At 42.8% G+C, this 19,356-nt stretch overlaps 1 protein-coding gene across 4 annotated transcripts in view; it reads right to left on the minus strand.

Annotated features, from left to right (window-relative positions):
- ankhb (ANKH inorganic pyrophosphate transport regulator b) overlaps nt 1-19,356 on the minus strand; it is a 196,309-nt gene that overhangs the window by 19,300 nt on the left and 157,653 nt on the right. For all 4 annotated transcript variants that reach the window (XM_041184499.1, XM_041184500.1, XM_041184497.1 and 1 more), the window contains 2 exons: nt 17,591-17,720; nt 2,963-3,086 (listed from right to left, as the gene is read on the minus strand). In XM_041184499.1, coding sequence (XP_041040433.1) covers nt 2,963-3,086; nt 17,591-17,720 — 254 coding nt within the window. The remainder of the gene's footprint in view (nt 1-2,962; nt 3,087-17,590; nt 17,721-19,356) is intronic.

The raw sequence follows: 19,356 nt of genomic DNA on the forward strand, positions 1-19,356 counted from the left end.
TCGGATGTCTCGATATGCCGACTACACGGGGATTGCCTGGGAAGTTTGAATTTCCAATAGGCAATTCCCCTGCCTCAAGAGCCCTCCAAAAAAGCCTCCAAATCTGAGTTAGGGTTGGAGCTTCACACAGCTCCAACTCACTTACCTGGAAAGTTACCCAGGAAATGTTAGACAGATAAAAACCAGTTCTAACACCTGGGTAGTTATACATAGTCACTCACGCTAAACCTTCTAACTCCCATCTGATCCTCCAATCCCGTGACCCTCCCCTGAACTGCATGACGACCCCCTGACTACACCCTGACACCCCCCCACCCAACTTCCCCTGATTCCCCCCTCGATCTGACTACCCCCTTGACAACACCTGCTGACCCCCTGACTCCCCACCTGACCATCCGACTCTCACCCCCAACCCGACTTGACTACCCCCATGAGTCCCCAACACTTTCCAACCTTCCGACTCCCACCCCAACCTGACTTGACTAACCCATCCCCTGACCCTCCAATTTGCCTCTGACCTTCCAACACCCACCCAGCTCGACCTCACTACCATATCACCCTGTGCACCCTGCCATCTGGCGCCTTACCCACTCGCCACCCTACCACACTACCCACTTATCTCACACATTCATTCACTAACACAGTGAAAAGCTACTTAAATGTCCCAAAGTTTTTCACTGTGTTCGTGAATGAAGACTTACCACAATACAGCAGCTAGTGCTGTATAAAGGGGCCATGGGTTGACTTCTCCCGATGATCCTGCCCTACACAGGACTCCCAGGACAGGTATGCTCCACATCTCTGAGGAGGCCCGGTTTGGACATCTGGATGAGAAATATGCAGCACTGGTGCAAATTAAAAAAATAGGAGTGGAGCGGCAATCTAATAGTGATTGCCACCCCTCAGAAGTTCCTGTCCAATGTATTTTTCTAAAGGGGCCTTTAAAAGCAGAGAGATAGGTGGAGGGATTTAGAGAGAGAGTTGCAGAGGGTAGGAATCTAACAACTGAATGGGTAGAAGGTTCGGGAGAAACAGCATACGTATGGCAGCGATGTCCGATTGAAGGAAGGGGTTGATGGCTTTGAAACTAAGAGCAACAAGAATAAGATCAATTCAAAAAGGCAGAGGGAGTCAGCGGGTGATGACAATATGGCTACAGCATTCTGAAAGAATTGGTAATTTGGGGAGGTGGACAACCTGGCAAGGAGAGCAAAACATATGCCAAAATGTAAAGACCAACTCCGACACCAAAACAATTTGCAGAGACTGCTAGGTAATTTATCATTAAATTGTTCCAGGGTGTACTTTACCCCATTAAAATTGGTGATCAGGAAATTGTATTGGTGCACACGAGCTTTCCACAAAATATAATATAACCATAAATACCTTTATAAGTCTTAAAAAAACTGCATTTAAAAGCATTTTGGCCAGCTGCCACCTGTTTGTAACACATTATATTGTTTAGAGACTCCAGAGGTAACTGGTTAAAGATTTTCCCAAGTCCCTATTAGTGACCAGGCACCTTTGTTGCTGTGAGCAAAGATCTTAACATTACAAGCAGTGTATCTGGGATTTCCCGGATCTGCACCTGTGTTGAGTCAGCAATTGGACAATCTGATCTCGATAGGTCTTTTCCTTTGCTACTACAGCAAAGCAACTAATTAAATGTTATATAATTTTACACAAAGTAGTATCAAATTTAGGCTAGGCCTTGGAAACATTCCACAATTCTGTTTGACCACTGGCAATGCTTGTAGCGAGAAAAGTTGATTTAAAATGCAGATTTTGATCTTCTGCCTACTGACTTTATTTCATTCCAATAACTAGCGTAATAGTGAATGTATCTCCCGTCACCCAATTGATAGTTTTGTCATAGTGAATGTATGAGTTACATTCATACAGATGTCTGCTGATTAATATAAAATAATGTTCACACTGACTAGATGGTTTGCTGCTCTTACTTTGGTCAGCAGCTCTGGCCTGATGAGAAAGACTCAGACAGTTCAACTGGAAGACATTTACCAAGACAGTTTCACGGCTCAGTTGTGGGCTTGAATTCAACCAAAAAGCTAAGGTTTACCATTATAATGTGGTGCCTCATAATTGAACTGTTGATTTGATGAATTGCGTCAAAGAAAACCTTTCAACTAAGGAGGGCTATTGACTAGGGAAGGGTATTAACATTAGTTTCGGTAGAAGGGAAGTTTACAACCTGCTGCAAAGAAGTTAACTTGTGAGAAGCAATCTGTAAGAGGGAAAATTACAAATTTGAAAGTAAATTTGGACAGATTTAAATGGAAAGTACTTGAAATTCTCATTTAGTGATTCAGTGCATGAATCTCTCTGAATATACAGTAAACTCAGCTCTGTCAGGCACAATGAGCAGGAGAGATGGTGTTAAATGTGGCCTTCATTAAAAGAAAAGTTTGCATCTATGTAGTGCTTTTTGACAACCTCAGGACATCCAATGAAGTACTTTTGGAAATCGCTGTTATATGTAGGAAATGTGGCAGCCAATTTGTGCACAGCTAGGTCTCACACACAAGGTCCTACAAACAGCAACGTGATAATATCAGACCTGTTTTAGTGATATTGGTTGAGGGATAAGTTTTGACCAGGGCACCAGAGACATCTCCACTGCCCTTCTTTGAAATAGTGCCACAGGATCTTTTATGTCCCCAAGGGGCCAGATTGCTCAGTTTAACCTTTCATCTAGTGCCACTTCTGAAAATGCAGCACTCCTTTGGTACTGCACTTGTGGGCTGGGGAAGTTCTGGAGTGGGCCTTGAAGACACAACCTGCTGATTTAGTGGCAAGAGTGCTAACAACTGAGCAATGGCTGACAACTAGGGATTAAACTAATACACCAGGCACTTGATGCAAAGCAGAAAATATCCCATTCTGCACAAAGTCAACGCCACCCAAGAATTACATTCTAAACACAGTCATGACTGATACTAACCCCATATAAGGGAGAACAATCAGACTTGTAATGAGAAGCACTATCCTCAGCACGGAACTGGGTGCCAGAACAAAAGTCTTCTTCAAAGTCATCAACCAGCCCGTCAGATGTGCTCGAATTGTAACTGTAAAAAAGAGTAAGTGATTAATGACAAATACCGGTACTCCTCATTTTTAAAAAAGTTGTGTACAGATCTTGTCCAGCCAAAAATGATCTATTTCTACATCATCATTAGAGATTTGGACCATGCAGGCAGTTGTATTCAAAATAGACATTTTTTCTTTTGAGTATGTGCCAAAATCCAAACATAGTGATCTTCATTGTCTTTTTCAAATATGTTGCACAGAATTTAATGCCCTCCTGGGTGGCAGGTTTGGTGGTGAGAGGGTGGCAGATGGAGACCCTGCCGCCTTCTCGCCTACATCCTGATTAAGTCCATGGTGGGAAGGCCGATGGACAGCCTTCCTGCCCTGCTGCCAATTGAGACCCTTAAATGGGCAATTAATGCCCACTTAAGGGTCTCTTCTCACAGCTGCTGGTACTAACCCAGGGGTTTCCCATGCATGGAGCATGATAAACAAACCTATGTGGCGTTGCTTGCAGGTTCCCAAAGGGTGGGGTCCCTCGCTTAAAGGCACTTACTGCCTGATCGAGGGAGCCAGTATTGGATATGGGGGGGTGCTTTCTGAGAGCCCCTGCCCTTGCTGCCCACCCCCATCCACAAACCTCTGTCATACCAGCAATAGCCACCACTTCCCCAGTGGTGCTGCCATTCAATAGGGTTACCAGCCTCTGATTGGCCAGCAGCTCTAAGCAGGCGGGACGTCCACTCCTGGGGTCCTTGATCCTAGGGAAGGCCTGAAGCTGGCCTGTCAAGTACCAGGGTGGCACTTAATTCGGTGGGGTTTCTCTAAACGAGGTAAAGCAGAGCCTGTGTCACCTCCACTAAATCCAACTGTGTGTGAATTATAATATTAAAGATCTGAAAATTCCCAGGCCTGATGCCTTACATTGGGTGGACAGAAATCTTGCTGAGCTCTGCTCATGATCCTACTGGAATATCCGAGGTCAAGGGAGGTCAATGAACCAGAGTAATGTCAGTCAGGTAACGAAGCCTTCACACAGTTTTGGTTCTGAATGGAAGTGGCGGGAGTAAGAAGGAAAGAAAGGAGAAAAAGGAGTGCAGACGGGTGATGCTCTGTACTAGGAATATAAATCCATAAAATTGCTCAAGAGTGTGATCATTAAGTGGCAATTTATTGAGGTTAATGCCTGATTTTCCACTAACAGCGATCCTCCTTAATAAGTTAAATTTGTAAGCTAGGTACTATTGCTGATTTTGTATACTATACTACAGTACTCAGAGCATGTAACAGGCAAACCTTAGAAAATCCACAGAGGCTACCTACTGTATCATGACAAAGTTAAATGGATAGAAAATGATGTGTCCCCCATTCCACATGTGTCATCCACCCCATCCATTTTATCTTGACGTGCTGTGCCCAGGCAATCCTTTACACCCAAAGAAGATTAAAATATGCCTCGTTATGTTTACAATATAGATATCTTTGCTACAAAATATGTAAAACTTTTACTATCTAGTAAATACATCACCCCACCCAGGGTAGCACTGAATTATACAAAGCAGAATTTGATTGTAAGTTTGTACTAAGTTAGTTGAAGTACATGTTATCAAACAACCCTTGGGAAAGGAGCAAAATAACACCTACACATGGAAGTCAAGCAAGGCCAAGACTGAGCCCAGTTTTAATGCCTTCTATAATTAAATAGCTGTCAGGTTTCTTTCTAATCTAAAAAAAACAGCCATCCGCATGAGGTAACAGAGCGTGGCATCCATGGCACACAAACTTTTTCTGGAGAGGAGAAATGAACAGAATGCAGGCTCTTTAAAATCTCTTTCCAATCATATTTTATAATGAAAAAAACAATGCTGCCAGCTTTTGACAAACTTTCATCTTATTTATTTGTTTTTTGTTTGAGTTTTGAAATGTAACCAGTCACATCTGGCTTTTTTGTAGTCATGTGACTATGCTATGAGGCTGCCTCTGGAGGCAGGCATCTCGGACCAGTTCAATAAAGCCTTTGACAGAGACAGACACTGATGAAGACTGCTGTCCTTATACATGAAACATGGTGTCAGGAAGTGAAGAACAAATAAAGTTTTCAACCCTGGAAATTATGCAGAGAAGACAATGAGAACCCAGGAACATAGAAAAGTTCAAATCTGCAAAAAACAGTTGCTGAAAAAAAGGACAAAGAATAAAGCTGTAAACTAGTTCAAAACTCGTTACAGAGAAGACACAGATAAGAAAGGCATACGGAAAAGTTCAAAGCTGCAGACAGCTGCTGCAAAAGGACAATAGAAAAGCAGACACAAAAAAAGGCTGCAATTAAATTAGAGTGAGTAAAAATGGCTGTGATAAATTTTCCATTTCCATCTCCAGTCGAAATGAATAGTGATGCGGGGAAAAACTGGTAGCTTTTCCACTACAATGGCAAAACTATGAGACTTCAACAGACTTAATTAACAAGCCTGAAACGATAAGAGTAGCCACACTTTTGACACTGCTGGGGAAGGACCATTACAAAGTGTATATGACTCTAAATCTAACGGATGAATAAAGAAAACATGGTAGAGATCTTGAATGCCTTGAATACACATTTTGAACCCCGAATGAATGTTACATATGGACAATATGTATTCAATTCTAGAATTCAGGGTGAAAATGAGACCATTGAACAGTACATGACTGCAATAATGGAACTGGTAGGATTGTGTGAATTCAGACAGCTGAAAGATGAATTGATTAAAGACATATTAGTCTTAGGCGTGAGAGACCTTCAGTAAGAGCAAGTCTACTGATACTTGAGAAACAGACACTAAAGAAAACAATAGACATATGTCAAAATGCAGAAGTTAGCTAGATCATACGTATGGCAGAGCAGACCAGGAGATACATTATGCTGGGAGACAGTCCAAGCCAAAAGAGTGGAACAATCGCAGACACAGGGCAAGATGCAAATACTGCAGAGACCAGCATGCGCAGGGAAAGAAGGATTGTCCAGCATGAGGAAAGAGGTGCTTTAACTGCAAGAAGCAGAATCATTTCACACACAAGTGTTTGGCTATAAAGAAGCAAAACAAGCCTATATAGATGGCCACAAGAGAGAGATCAGCAGACAAGTCTGATGAAGAACTATACGTGTTACAATGGGTTGTTTCAGCCAAGATGATAGGAGACAAATGGTTTGTGTTTGTTACCATGATGACCGCAGAGGGAGAATATCAAGCGAACAAGAAATGCTAAATGGATACTGATGCGTCATGCAACATAATGACCTTCACAGATCTGTATGTAGTGGCTCAACATGGTGATCTGAAAATGAAGCCCTTGAAAAGTAAGGTTGAGGCTATATGATGACACGGTACTCATACCAAGAGGACAAATCATTCTGACAACCCAATGCAATGGCAAGAAGGAAGACCTGGAGTTCCAGATCATAGGTGGGATGAAACAGCCACTCATCTCAGCTGAAGCAAGTCTAATATGACTAAACCCAGAGTACTGTGCACACTCTTGGTCTCCTTATTTAAGGAGGGATATACTTGCATTGGAGGCAGTTCAGAGAAGTTTCACTTGGTTGATTCATGGGATGAAGGGGTTTGTTTTATGAAGGAAGTTTGAACAAGTTGGGCCTGTACTCATTGGAGTTTAGAAGAACGAGAGGTGATCTTATTGAAGCATATAAGATTCTGTGGGGGCTTGACAGGGTAAATGCTGAGAGGGTGTTTCCCCTCATGAGGAGATTTGGAACCACGAATTTCAAAATAAGGGATTTCCCATTTAAGCTAGATGAGGAGGAATTTCTTCGCAGAGGGTTAGAATTTTGGAGTTCTATACCCCAGAGAGCAGTGGAGGCTGGGTTATTGAATATATTTAAGGTTGATTTAGACATTTAGATTTTTGATCCATAAGTGAGTCAAGGGTTATGGTGGCCAGGCAAGAAAGTGAAGTTAAGGCCACAATAAGATCAGCTATGGTCTTATTGAATGGCGCAGCAGGCTTGAGGGGCCAAATGGCCTTCTCCTACTTCCATTTCTTATGTTATATTCTTACTTAAATGAGTTGATCAGAAAGCCACTGACGTGGAGCCTACCCACTGAAGGGGAGGAACGGCCTAGCTGCTGCAGGACTTGAAGATTTCAAGGGGAAGACATAAGGAAAAACACGTTTGCAGCACAGCCCTAAGCTTTGTTGAATAATTGCATCACTTTTAAACGTACCCTCCACCACCAACCACCACTGCTCCCCATCCCCACAAAGCTGTGACTGGCAGAGAGTGGACACATCAGATGTCAAAATCCTGAAATTCAAAGTTCAACAGCAATAGTTTGCATTAAAAAAAACAGCTTTAATATAGAAAATCTTCCCAATGTGCTTCACAGGAGCGTTTTCAAATTAAATGATCAAATATAACAAGACCAAGTCACCAATGGAGATATTGAAGCAGGTTACCAAATGTTTAGTGAAAGGGACAAGTTTTAAGAAAGGTCACAAAGGAGGCAAGGCAGAGAGAGGTGGAGAGTGCCAGAGAGAGGCGGAGAGCGCCAGTGAGAGAGGCAGAGTGCACCAGAGAGAGGTGGAGAGAGAGTCAGAGAGAGGCGGAGAGAGAGCGCCAGAGAGAGACCGAGAGAAAGTGCCAGAGAGAGGCAGAAAGAAGCGGAGAGAGCCAGAGAGAGAGAGAGAGGGTCAGAGAGGTTTCAGGAGGAAATTCCAGAGCTTAGATCTTAGGCAGTGGAAAGCATGACACCAAAGGTGGAGTGGAGATGTGGAAGAGACCAGAATTGGAGGAGCACAGAGATTTCAGAGGATTGTAGGCTGAAAGGAATTTGAGAGATATTTTATTAGAAGGAAAGGCAAAGCCATGGAGGGATTTAAAAACAAAGATGAGAATTTTTAAGTTGAGGCATTGCCAGACCTGGAGCATTGTAGGTCAGTGAGCACTGGTGTGATTGGTGAACAGGACTTGGTGCACATTAGGATACCAGCAACAGAGTTTTGGGTGAGGTCCAGCTAGTGGACTGTACAAGATAGGAGGCCAGCCAGGGGGGCATTTAATAGTCAAGTTTCATGGCGAAAAGGGCATGGATCAGGGTTTCAACATTTGCAATTATCTTCAGCCAAAAATGTCAGGTCATGATTCATCTCCTGAGGACCCCTGCATCACAGATGCCAGTCTTCAGCCAATTTAATTCACTCCATGTGACATCAAGAAATGGCTGAAGGTGCTGGATATTGAAAAGTCTATGAGCTCTGACAACATTCAGGCAGTAGTACTGAAGACTTAAGCTCCAGAACTAGCTGTGTCACAAGCCAAGCTTTTCCAGTACAGCTACAACACTGCCATCTACCAGACATTGTGGAAAATTACCCAGGTATGACCTATCACAAAAAACAGGACCAATCAAATCCAGCCGATTACCACCCCATCAGTTTACACTTGATCATCTGCCCGTCACTCACACAGCAGTAACCTGCTTAGTGAATCTAACCATCGCCCTTTGACATTCAATGGCATTACCATTACTGAATCCCCCACCATCAACATCCTGGGGGCTACCATTGACCAAAAGCTGAACTGGACTAGCCATATAAATACTGTGCCTATAAAAGCACGTCTGAGGCTAGGAATCCTGTGGTGAGTAACTCACCTCCTGACTCCCTAAAGCCTGTCTACCATCTACAAGTCACGAGTCAGGAGTTTGATGGAATACTCTGCACTTGCCTGAATGAGTGTGGCTCCAACAACACTCAAGAAGCTTGACACCATCCAGGACAAAGCAGCCGGCTTGACTGGCATCCCTTCCACAAACATTCGCACTCTCCACTACTGACGAACAGCAGCAGCAGTGTATACCATCTACAAGATGCATTGCAGAATTTGGCCAAGGCTCCTTAGGCAGCACCTTCCAAACCCATGACCATTACCAGGACAAATGCAGCAGATACATGGGAACAACACTATCTGGAAATTGCCTCCCCAAGCCATTCACCATCCTGACTTGGAAACATATCACCATTCGTTCACTATCGCTGGGTCAAAATCCTGTAACTCCCTCCCTACATCACATGGACTGCAACAGTTCCAGAAGGCAACTCATCACCTTCTTGAGGGCAAATAGGGATGGGCAAATAAATGGCCTAGCCAGTAATGCCCATGTCCTGTAAATGAATTTTAAAAAGTATCATTCGCATCACAATTGCCAGACAATGGCCATCTCCAACAAGAGCAAATCTAACCATCTCCCTCGACATTCAATGGCATTACCATCAATGAATCCCCCATTATCAACATTCTTGGGGTTACCATTGACTAGAAACTGAACTAGACTAGCCATATAAATACTGTGGCTACAGGTGGTGGTCAGGGGCTGGGAATTCTGAGGCAAATAACTCACCTCCTGTCTCCCCAAAGCTTATCCATCATCTGCAAGGCACAAGTCGGGAAATTGGAATATTCTCCACCTGTCTAGATAAGTAGAGCTCCAACAACACTCAAGAGGCTTGACATCATCCATGACCAAGTAGCCCGCTTGATTGGCATCCATCTATCAACTTAAACATTCACTCCCTCCACCACTGACGCACAGTGGCAGTAGTGTGTACCATATACAGCTTGCACTGCAGAAACTCACCAAGGCTCTGTCGACAGAACCTTCCAAACCCATGACCTCTATTGTCTAAAAGGACAAGGGCAGCAGATGCATGGGAACACCAGCACCTGGAAATTCCCCTCCAAGTCACTCACCATCCTGATTTGGAAATATATTGTGTTTGTTCACTGTTGTTAGGTCAAAATTCTGGAATCCCCTTCCTAACAACACTGTGGGTTCACCTACATCACATGAACTTCAATGGTTCAAGAAGATGGCTTACCACCAACTTCTCAAGGGCAATGAGGGATGGGCAACAAATGCTGGCCTAGCCAGTGACAACCACATCCCATGAAAGAATAAAGAAAAACAGCAAATAAGCTGATGCAGGGTTGCGGTGAGGTCATGTTACAAATATGGTCTGGATGATGGAAAGGATATGGATTGGAGGCTCAATTCAAGATCAAATAGGATACCAAGGTTATGAATCACCTGTTTCAGCTTCAGACAGTGGCTAGGGGGTAGAGTCAGTGGCTAGCGAATGGAATTTTGGACAAGGACTAAAGACAACGGCTTTAGCTTTCCAAATATTTTATAGGAGAACATTTCTGCTCATCCAATGCAAACAGCATGACAGATCAGATGCACTGGAGGGGTTGTGAGAGATGCTGGTGAGGTAGAACTGGGTGTCACTAGCATACATGTAGAACCTGATACTGTACTTTCAGATGATGTTACCGAGAGGCAGTATGTAGATGAGAAATAGGTGGGGCCAAGGATAGATCCTTGTGGGACTCCATAGGTAATGGTGCAAGAGAGAGAAGAGAAGCTATTTCAGGCTATTCTTTGACTACAGCTAGATAGACAAAAATGGAACCAGGGGAGGGTATTCCCATCCGGCCGGACAATGGAGGAGGTCAATAGCGTTAAATGCTGCAGACAAGTCAAGAAGGATCAGGAGGGATACTTTACCACTGTCACAGCCATGTAGAATGCTAATTGTAACTTTGATGCAGGCCACTTCATTGCTGTGAAGGAGCAGAAACTGTGGTGGGTCAGAAGCTGGTTAGAGAGGTTCAAAAATGAAGGTCCAGGAAAGATGAGCACAGATTTGCGATGCAACGTGTTCAAGGATTTTGGAGAAGAAAAGGAGTTGAAATGGAGATAATTGCTTGCAAAACTGGAGAGGTCAAACGCGGATCTGAAGAGAAAGGAGATAGGATTTGAGGAGAGGGAACCACTAACAATATCAGCCAACGTAAGGGCCAGAAAGAGAAGTTAGAAGGTCAGTAGTTTGGTAGCAAAAGGAATGCTAGAGCAGGAAGTGGCTCTTATGGACAGTTGAGTTTGGACAGAGCATAAGGAGAGACAAGAGGGAAACTAGAGAAAGATGCAAGTTCAGTGCTGGAATAGGGATGTTTGGCTTGGTGGGCTAGGGTAAAGGAAGAAAACAGCAGAGGTCACTCAGTGGATGGTCTCAATCTTTATCATAAAGATGTCTATGAGTTCCTTGTACTTGTTACTGGAGGTAAGGATGGAGGAGGCAACAGAAAGGGGTTTAAGATGGTTTGTGGTAGAGCAGAGAAGCTAGCTTTCCATTCCACGATGATCTGGGCTTGGTGCTTTATGTAGTCCCACCAGATCTGGCAGTGAAAAGATAAACCAGTTGTCTGCCATAAACGTTCAAGTCTGTATCTCTCAGGCTCAAGGGAGTGGAAATGGGGGCTGTAACAGGGCAGATGGTTCAGGAGGGGCCTAACAATAAGAGCTTACATTTATATAGCACCTTTAATGTAGTAATAATGTCCCAAGGTGCTTCACAGGAATGTTATCAGACAAAACTTGAGTTTTAACATTATATTATGTTTCAACCAGCACAATCAGAAACTCTTTGCCTATATCTGTATTGTACAGAAGCAGTTCAAACATAAGTTGTTTTGTTCATCTTGGCTGCTGATACTCCAGAATTAGTTGCAGATGGATGCTTGGCAGCTGGTACTTTGGAATTATCTTACAAGCTGATTCCAGTATACAGATGGCAACCGAAAATAACAGTGCACCTACAATTTGTTTTACAGTGAAGGCATAATCATGGCTTTTGTTTTCTAGAAACAGACCTTCAGTGGCCAGGGAAAATCTGCCCAAGCCAACAGTGCCAAAAATGCTTTCCTATATAGTTGAGCTCAGCTTGCTATTATCAGGAAAGAAATAGTAGCTGTTTGATTACTAATGGGAGAAAAGATAAAACCTCGAGCTAATAATCCATATCTCTAGAGGTACTGGACGGCTTCATTTTCATTGCCGCACAGATTCCAAAGTTGGGGCTACAGCAAATTGCATCCTAAATTATAAAGGCAGCCATCAGGAAGGGGGATTGTTACCTGGGCTCTTTGAACCAGAAGGTGGTCACAAACCTTAGAATAGAGTCTTCTGATTTGGAAGGTGGCCAGGGACAGGAGGCTGTGACTGCGAGTGAGGCAGGTAAGGGGACCCAGAGGGCAGGGGTGCAGGAGTGTCAGCCTCTGCAATTGTCCAACAGGTTTGCGGTTCACTCGGCTTGTTTGGATGGGAGTGGGGACTGCAGGGTGGATGAGCCGATTGACTATGGCACTGTGGTACAGGAAGCCACTGTAATGTGGGGGAGCAAAGAGGAATGTAGGGGTAGTAGGGGACAGTATAGTGAGGGGGATTGACACTGTTCTCTGTAGCAAGGAGTGTGAGAGTCCAGAAGGCTGTGTTGCCTGCCCAGTGCGAGGGTTTAGGACATTTGCTCAGAGCTAGAGAGGAACTTGCAGTGGGAAGGGAAGGATCCAGTGATTGTGGTCCATGTTAAGTACCAACGGCTATTGGCAGGATGAGGAAGGAGGTTCTGCATAGGCAGTATGAGGAGCTTGGCACCAAATTAAGAAGCAGCATGTCAAAGGTAATAATCTCTGGATTATTACCTGAGCCACGTGCAAATTGGCATAGGGCAAAAAACACTCGAGAAATGAATGCGTAGCTCAAAGCCTGGTGTGGGAGAAGTGGCTTCCGGTTCATGAGGCACTGGCATCAGTACTGGGGAAAGTGGGGGCTGTACCGTTGGGATGATCTATACCTGAAACTTGCTGGGACTGGTGTTCTAGTGAGCTGCACAACTAGGCAAGTAGAGAGAACTTTAAACTAAATAGTGGGGGCAATTTTGGGAAGGTGTGGTAAACCAAAGAGTAGACACAATGCAAGATAGAAAGGTACTAATGTGGGAAATGATAAACAGAATGTGACAGGAAGGGACAGAGAATAAATCAGAGAGTAAATCAGCAGATAAGGCCAAACATCACAAAAATAACAGAAGGACAAAATTAAAGGCACTGTATCTAATTGCACGTAACAGCTAAAACAAAACAGATGAACTGATAGTGCAAATAAAAATAAAAGATGATCTGATAGCCATTACAGAGACATGGCTGCAGAATGACATAGATTGGAATCTGAAAGTTGAAGGGTATGTGAGATTTAGGAAGGACAGGAAGCTAGGAAAAGATGGAGGAGTGGTTCTGTTAATTAATGACGGTATTAGCGCATTAGAAAGGGATGACCTAAGTTTAGGAAACCAGGATTTGGAGCAGTTTGGGTTGAGATGAGAAATGATAAAGGCGATAAGTCACTTATGGGGGTGCTGTACAGGCTCCCCAATTGTAACTACACAATAGAACAGAGTATAAAAGAAGAGATAATGGGAGCTTGTCAGAAAGGTACTGTGATAAATATGGGGGATTTTAATCTACAGTTAGACTGGAAAAATCAGATGGGCAAAGATAACCTCTGTGAGGAGTTCATTGAATGTTTTCAGGATAGTTTCTTGGAATAGCATGTTCTGAAGCCAACCTGAGAGCAGGCTATACTAGGTCTGGTACTGTGTAATGAGATGGGATTAACTAATAACCTCAGAGTGAAGGCACCCCTACGTAGCAGTGATCATAATATGCTTGAATTTTACATTCAGTTTAAGGAAGAGAAGAATGGGTCCAAGACTAGTATTTTAAACTTAAATAAGGGCAATTGTGAGGGCATGAAAGCAGAGCTAGCTAAAGTGAACTGGCAAATGAGGTTAAGGGATAGATCCACAAAGATGCAATGGCAGACTTTAAAAGGGATATTTCAGAATACAAAATAGATACTTTGCAATGAGAAAGAAAACTTCCAAAGGACCCAAAATCCATGGTTAACTAAAGATGTTAATGACAGTATCAAACTTAAAGAATATAATTGTGCAAAGATGGGTGGCAGATCAGAAGATTGAACAGTAAATATTAGTAAAGAATGACAAAATGATTAATAAGCAGGGAAAAATTAGAGTATGAGAGAAAGCTGCCGGATATATAAAGATAGTACGAATTTCTATAGATGTTTAAATAAGAAAAGAGTTAACAAAATGAGCATTGGTTCAACAGAAAGTGAGTCTGGGGAATTAATAATGGAAAGTAAGGAGATGGCAGATAAATTGAACAGGTTTCTTGCATCAGTCTTCACTATGGGGGATACAAGTAACATCTCAGAAATAGCTGTAAATCAGGAACTGGGAGGAAGGGAGGAACTTAGGAAAATTACAATCAGCAGAAAAGTGGTATTGAGCGAACTGTTGGGGCTGCAGGCTGACAAATCACCGGTCCGGATAGACTTCATCCTAGGGTCATAAAGAAGTGGCTAGTGAACTAATTGGTGCATTGGTTTTAATTTTCCAAAGTTCCCTCAATTTGGGGAAAATTCCATTAGATTGGAAAATAGCAAGTGTAACTCCTTTATTCAAAAAGAGAGGGAGATGGAAAGCAGGAAACTACAGGCCAGTTAGAGTAACATCTGTCATAGGGAAAATGTTAGAAGCTATTATTAAAGATGTTATGGCAGGGCACTTAGAAAAGTTTAAGGCAATCAGACAGAGTCAACATGGTTTTGTGAAAGGGAAATCATGTTTAACCAATTTATTACAGCTCTTTGAAGGATAAAAGGGAACCAATGGATGTACTGTACTTTGGTTTCCAGAAGGCATTAAGGTGCCACATTAAAGGTTATTGCGGAAAATAAAGCTTTTGGTGTAGGGGGTAACATATTGGCATGGAGAGAAGTTTGTCTAGCTAACAGGAAACAGGGGGTATCCATAAATGGGTCTTTTTCTTGTTGGAGGGAGTGGTGTACCACAGAGATCAGTGGTGGGCCTCAACTTTTTACGATTTATATAAATGACTTGGATGAAGGGACAGGTGGTATGGTTGCTAAATTTGCTGATAACACAAAGGTAGGTGTGAAGTAGGCTGTGAAGAGGACATAAGGAGGCTACGAAGTGACATAGAAAGGTTAAGTGAATGGGCAAAGATCTGGCAAATGTGGGTAAATGTGAAATTGTCCATGTTGGCAGGAAGAATAAAAAGGAAATGTATTATCCAAATGGTGAGAGAATGCAAACTTCTGAGATTTAGAGGGATCTGGGTGTCCTGGTGCGGGAATCACAAAACCTAGGGCAGAAATTTTACCTCGATGGCCGGGCGTGCATGTGCGTCGGACCCGCTCGAGCGTAAAATGATGACACGCACTGACGTCAGGCGCTCGCAGTCAGTCAGTGGGCGGCGCCAGAGTCAGCAGCACACCCACCGACAATTAAAAGGCCTATTAAGGCCATTAACAAGATCATTTGGATTTGGCCTTTGCATTTTTTTGGAAAGCTCATCCACGGGATGAGGTTTCCAACAGCAATTAAAAATAAAATAAAATTTAAAAAATTTCATTTACAACATGTCCCTACTCATGTAACAGAGTCATATAAGGGGACATTTTTGTAACATTTTTAAAATCTTTATTTCTACTTTTAAAAACTGTTCATTTCCCTGAGGCATCTCCCTGAGCACCCAAGCGAAGTTCGCGCTCGCCCTCCTCCCCCACCCGCACAGGCAGCGCTGAGCACTGCCGCTTGCATTTCATGCTGGGCGGGCCAAAATTGGCCCATCCAGTGTGAAATTGCAGGCCGGCCCTGATCACGGGCAGTGGTTGGCTTCCCAACTGCCCCCATTGAGCCCCCCAAAAGGGCAAAATTCTGCCCCTAGTTTGCAGGTACAGCAAGTAATTAGGATAGCTGATAGAATGTTATTGTTTACTGAGGGGAATTGAATATAAATGTGGAGAGGTTATGCTTTAGTTATACAGGGCACTGGTGAGACCACATCTGGAGTATGTGTACAGTATTGGTCTCCTTATTTAAGGAAAGATGTAAATGCATTAAAAGTTATTTAGAGAAGGTTTACTAGACAATACCAGGAACGGGCAGATTGTTTTATGAGGAAAGGTTGACTGATTAGGCTTGTATTCACTGGAATTTAGAAGAGTAAGTGGTGACTTGACTGAAACCTTTAAGATCCTGAGGGGTCTTGACAGGGTGGATGTGGAGAGGATGTTTCCTCTTGTGGGAGAATCTAGAACTAGGGGTCACAACTTAAAAGTAAGGGGTCGCTCATTTAATGCAGAGATGAGAATTGTTTTCTCCCGGCAGGTCATGAGTGTTTGGAACTCTCTTCCTCAAAAGGCAGTATTATTTTTAAGGCAGAGCTAGATAGATTCTTGATAAACAAGGGGGTGAAAAGTTATCGGGGTAGGTGGGAAGTTACAGTCAGGTCAGCTACGATCTTATTGAATGACAGAGCAGGCTCGCAGGGCCGAGTGGCCTCCGCCTGCTTCTATTTCGCATGCTCATAATTTAATGCTGTAAAGTAACCCAGTCAGTAAAATTTACCAATATTGTCAATTCTAGTCACTGTGGAAGGGAGTAAATATCCTGCTGAAAAAATGGTTTAAATTTTTTTTGAAATGGTCCAAAAGGTTTTACTATTTATCTTGGTTAACAGAATATGCTTAAGTGAGTCACTGAATGTTCCTACAGCTTAAAACCCAACTTACAACTAACTATCTTTAGAAGAAACTTTCACTGGGAAATAATTATACTAAAAATAGTAACATCTTTTTCAGTAAATTCAATGAGAGAAATTTCACCTCTTGTTTTTTTGGGAGAGATCATGGGACATGGGTCATTTTGTGGGGCTTTTTTGATAATCCACGATCATCTTGACTCAATATACTTCTTTATAAGAAGAATTGTGAATGGTCTTTCAAAAGCCAAGGTAAAGGACTATTAGGATTTCCATGAATAGAATTAGGCCTTTAAGATCAACATCAAAGTTGCCAAGAAGCTGCGACTTTACATGTCCATAGTGGTAATGTAAGTCGGACATCTTTCACCAGCGCTGCCCACGTAAGATCCTGGCCATTACATTGAGAGAAAGCATCACCAAAGTAGTGTTACAGAGGATTGGTCAGAGGCACCTGCGGGATATTGTGACCGAGAGGCAACTAAGGCTGGCAGGACATTGACTTCCCCTCCCGGAAGTACGCCCCACCAGAGTGGCAGTCGAATGGACACCACCAGAAGACAACAACGGGGCTGACCAAAGAAAACCTGGCGAAGTACAATTGAAGAGGACCTCCTGGGATACCACCTGGACAGAAGCGAAAGAGACTGCAATGGACCAGGGCTGGTGGTTGATTATTGTTGCCCACTGTCCCACATGGGACAAAAGAACGTAGGATCATAGGACTTAGGTTCAGTTCCTCCAGTCTTGCTCCTAAGTCTAAGTAAGTCTTAAGATTCCCTTCACTTTTGTTTTCTTTCTAAATTCCCCTGGCAACATCCTGAAGAAGCTGTACATTCATGAAGAAGCAGGCTTACGTGATTGTTAAATATTAAATAAGAATAGGGAAGCTGAGTAACTGCATCAAATCCTATATTTTCCCATTGTAGCTACAGCAAGACACTGATTAAACCAACAAATGTTTTGCAGCTGTTTCTAGAAAATACAGTGCCATTCGGTAGTCAACCAATACCATCATCTCTGGAATGTTGAGGCATTATTTTCAATAAAGATTCATACCTGGGAAAGGGAAGAAGGAGAAGATCCGTAGCGGAATCACACACAGCTCAGCAAAAGCTAAATTCACACCTATCAGGTTAACCAGGATTTTCTCTGATAGATGTGGAGTCCAGAACACAACAAAGCATAACTGGGGAAATAGAAGAAATTAAAGTTAGAAAACATCGCAGTGCAGTTTAACAGTTATCTGAACACCATTGTCTGACCAAAAATCACCTCCAGATTCAGAACATCAGTTCATCGTATCAGGTTTAGTTCTCCAAGGGTTCCACACCATTGGTGAGATATCACATGCAGCAGAAAACTTCTCAGAAAATGGCTGCTGTTCTGATAAGTTGACTGCTGCATAAGCCCTGCCAGTGGTGCAGTCTCTTGGGAAATCTCTGAGAACATACATATATTTAAACATCATTTGCAGAAATGCAAGTTCATGTTAGTGTTTTTAGCTTTTCATAGCTCAAATGGGACTCTCATTTTTTCTGGATAGCCATCAAATGTCCAGGCACAAGAAATCCTAAGAATTTGCTTACCCATGGGAAAAAGGACCACCCCGTTTTGCTTGCCTTATTAGATTAGATTGTTCTGTCTGTTTCTGGGATCACTGAGGTATTTGTTTTACCAAATAAGAAATTGGCTGTCTTGTCTAGTTTTATGCATCTTTCTTGCAGTTCACCCTACTACTGAGACCAAATATACAGTCTTGCCAATGTACCCTATGCCAGGCCTATCAACTGAGGAATGGCCCCGGTACACAAAACAGGTAGTTACATTGGCTTTGAAAATTAAGTGGCAGGTATATACAACAAGGGAGGTTCTTATGGTTAACACCCCTGTCTCGCAGCCAGAAGCTGTGGGGTCAAGTCCCATCCCATGACTTGATGACCCAAGAAAGGTGTGTTCATAACATGGCCAAACAGGATGATTATCAACTTGCAAATCCTTCTAACACGCCAATGCAAGAGAGGGAGATATTCCTGATCAGCCATATGATGGAAATAAAGTTGGAGCCTCTACCATCACTATCCATAGCTCCAGACAACAACACACATGTAAAATTACATGTCGCCACAGCAACCTGGACCCAGAGTGATTTGTAACACGCCACCATACACAACAGGTGAAACTTCAGCTGCTGCATAAAATGGGAGAAATCAAGGATTGACCAATCTTTACACAGAAAGGAATATTCAATGAGGTGTGTAATGGGTTATATGCTATCAAGTGCTTTGCACCCCAAAATTAAAAGCTTTAGTTCACATCCAATGATCCTGGAGGGAAAAATCATAATTAGATGAGAGCACAAAGGGGCAAACTCCATTAATGAAGACACAAAAACAGTTACTTTAGCAATCATTCTCCTACCACCCTAGTTTATAGGGACACTTTTAGACCTTTGGTAGTATAGAACTTGAGTATTGCTGAAAAAAAGGGACATATTGTTTAAGCTTTTCATCTTGCATTCATCAGGACAGGTTACCAACTGTAAAGGGAACAACCATTCCCTGGTTCATTCCCCATGACTGATTGGCCTGCCTGGTTTGAATTTAAGCAAAAGATTGGCAGTTACTGTTCACTGGTGCATTCCCCATGGCGAAGCCTCTACCAATTAGAGTCCACTTGCCAAACAATTAGTACTGTATTCTCATTAATCTGCATCTCTGCCATGACATCGCAACTTAATTCAAACCTAGGCTCAGAGATTAATGGGCCATGTACTTATCCAATTTACAATCCACTCCATCTAATTATGTAACAGAAATAGAAAT

The sequence above is a fragment of the Carcharodon carcharias genome, chromosome 3, assembly GCF_017639515.1.
Source record: "Carcharodon carcharias isolate sCarCar2 chromosome 3, sCarCar2.pri, whole genome shotgun sequence".
NCBI classification, from domain to species: Eukaryota; Metazoa; Chordata; class Chondrichthyes; order Lamniformes; family Lamnidae; genus Carcharodon; species Carcharodon carcharias.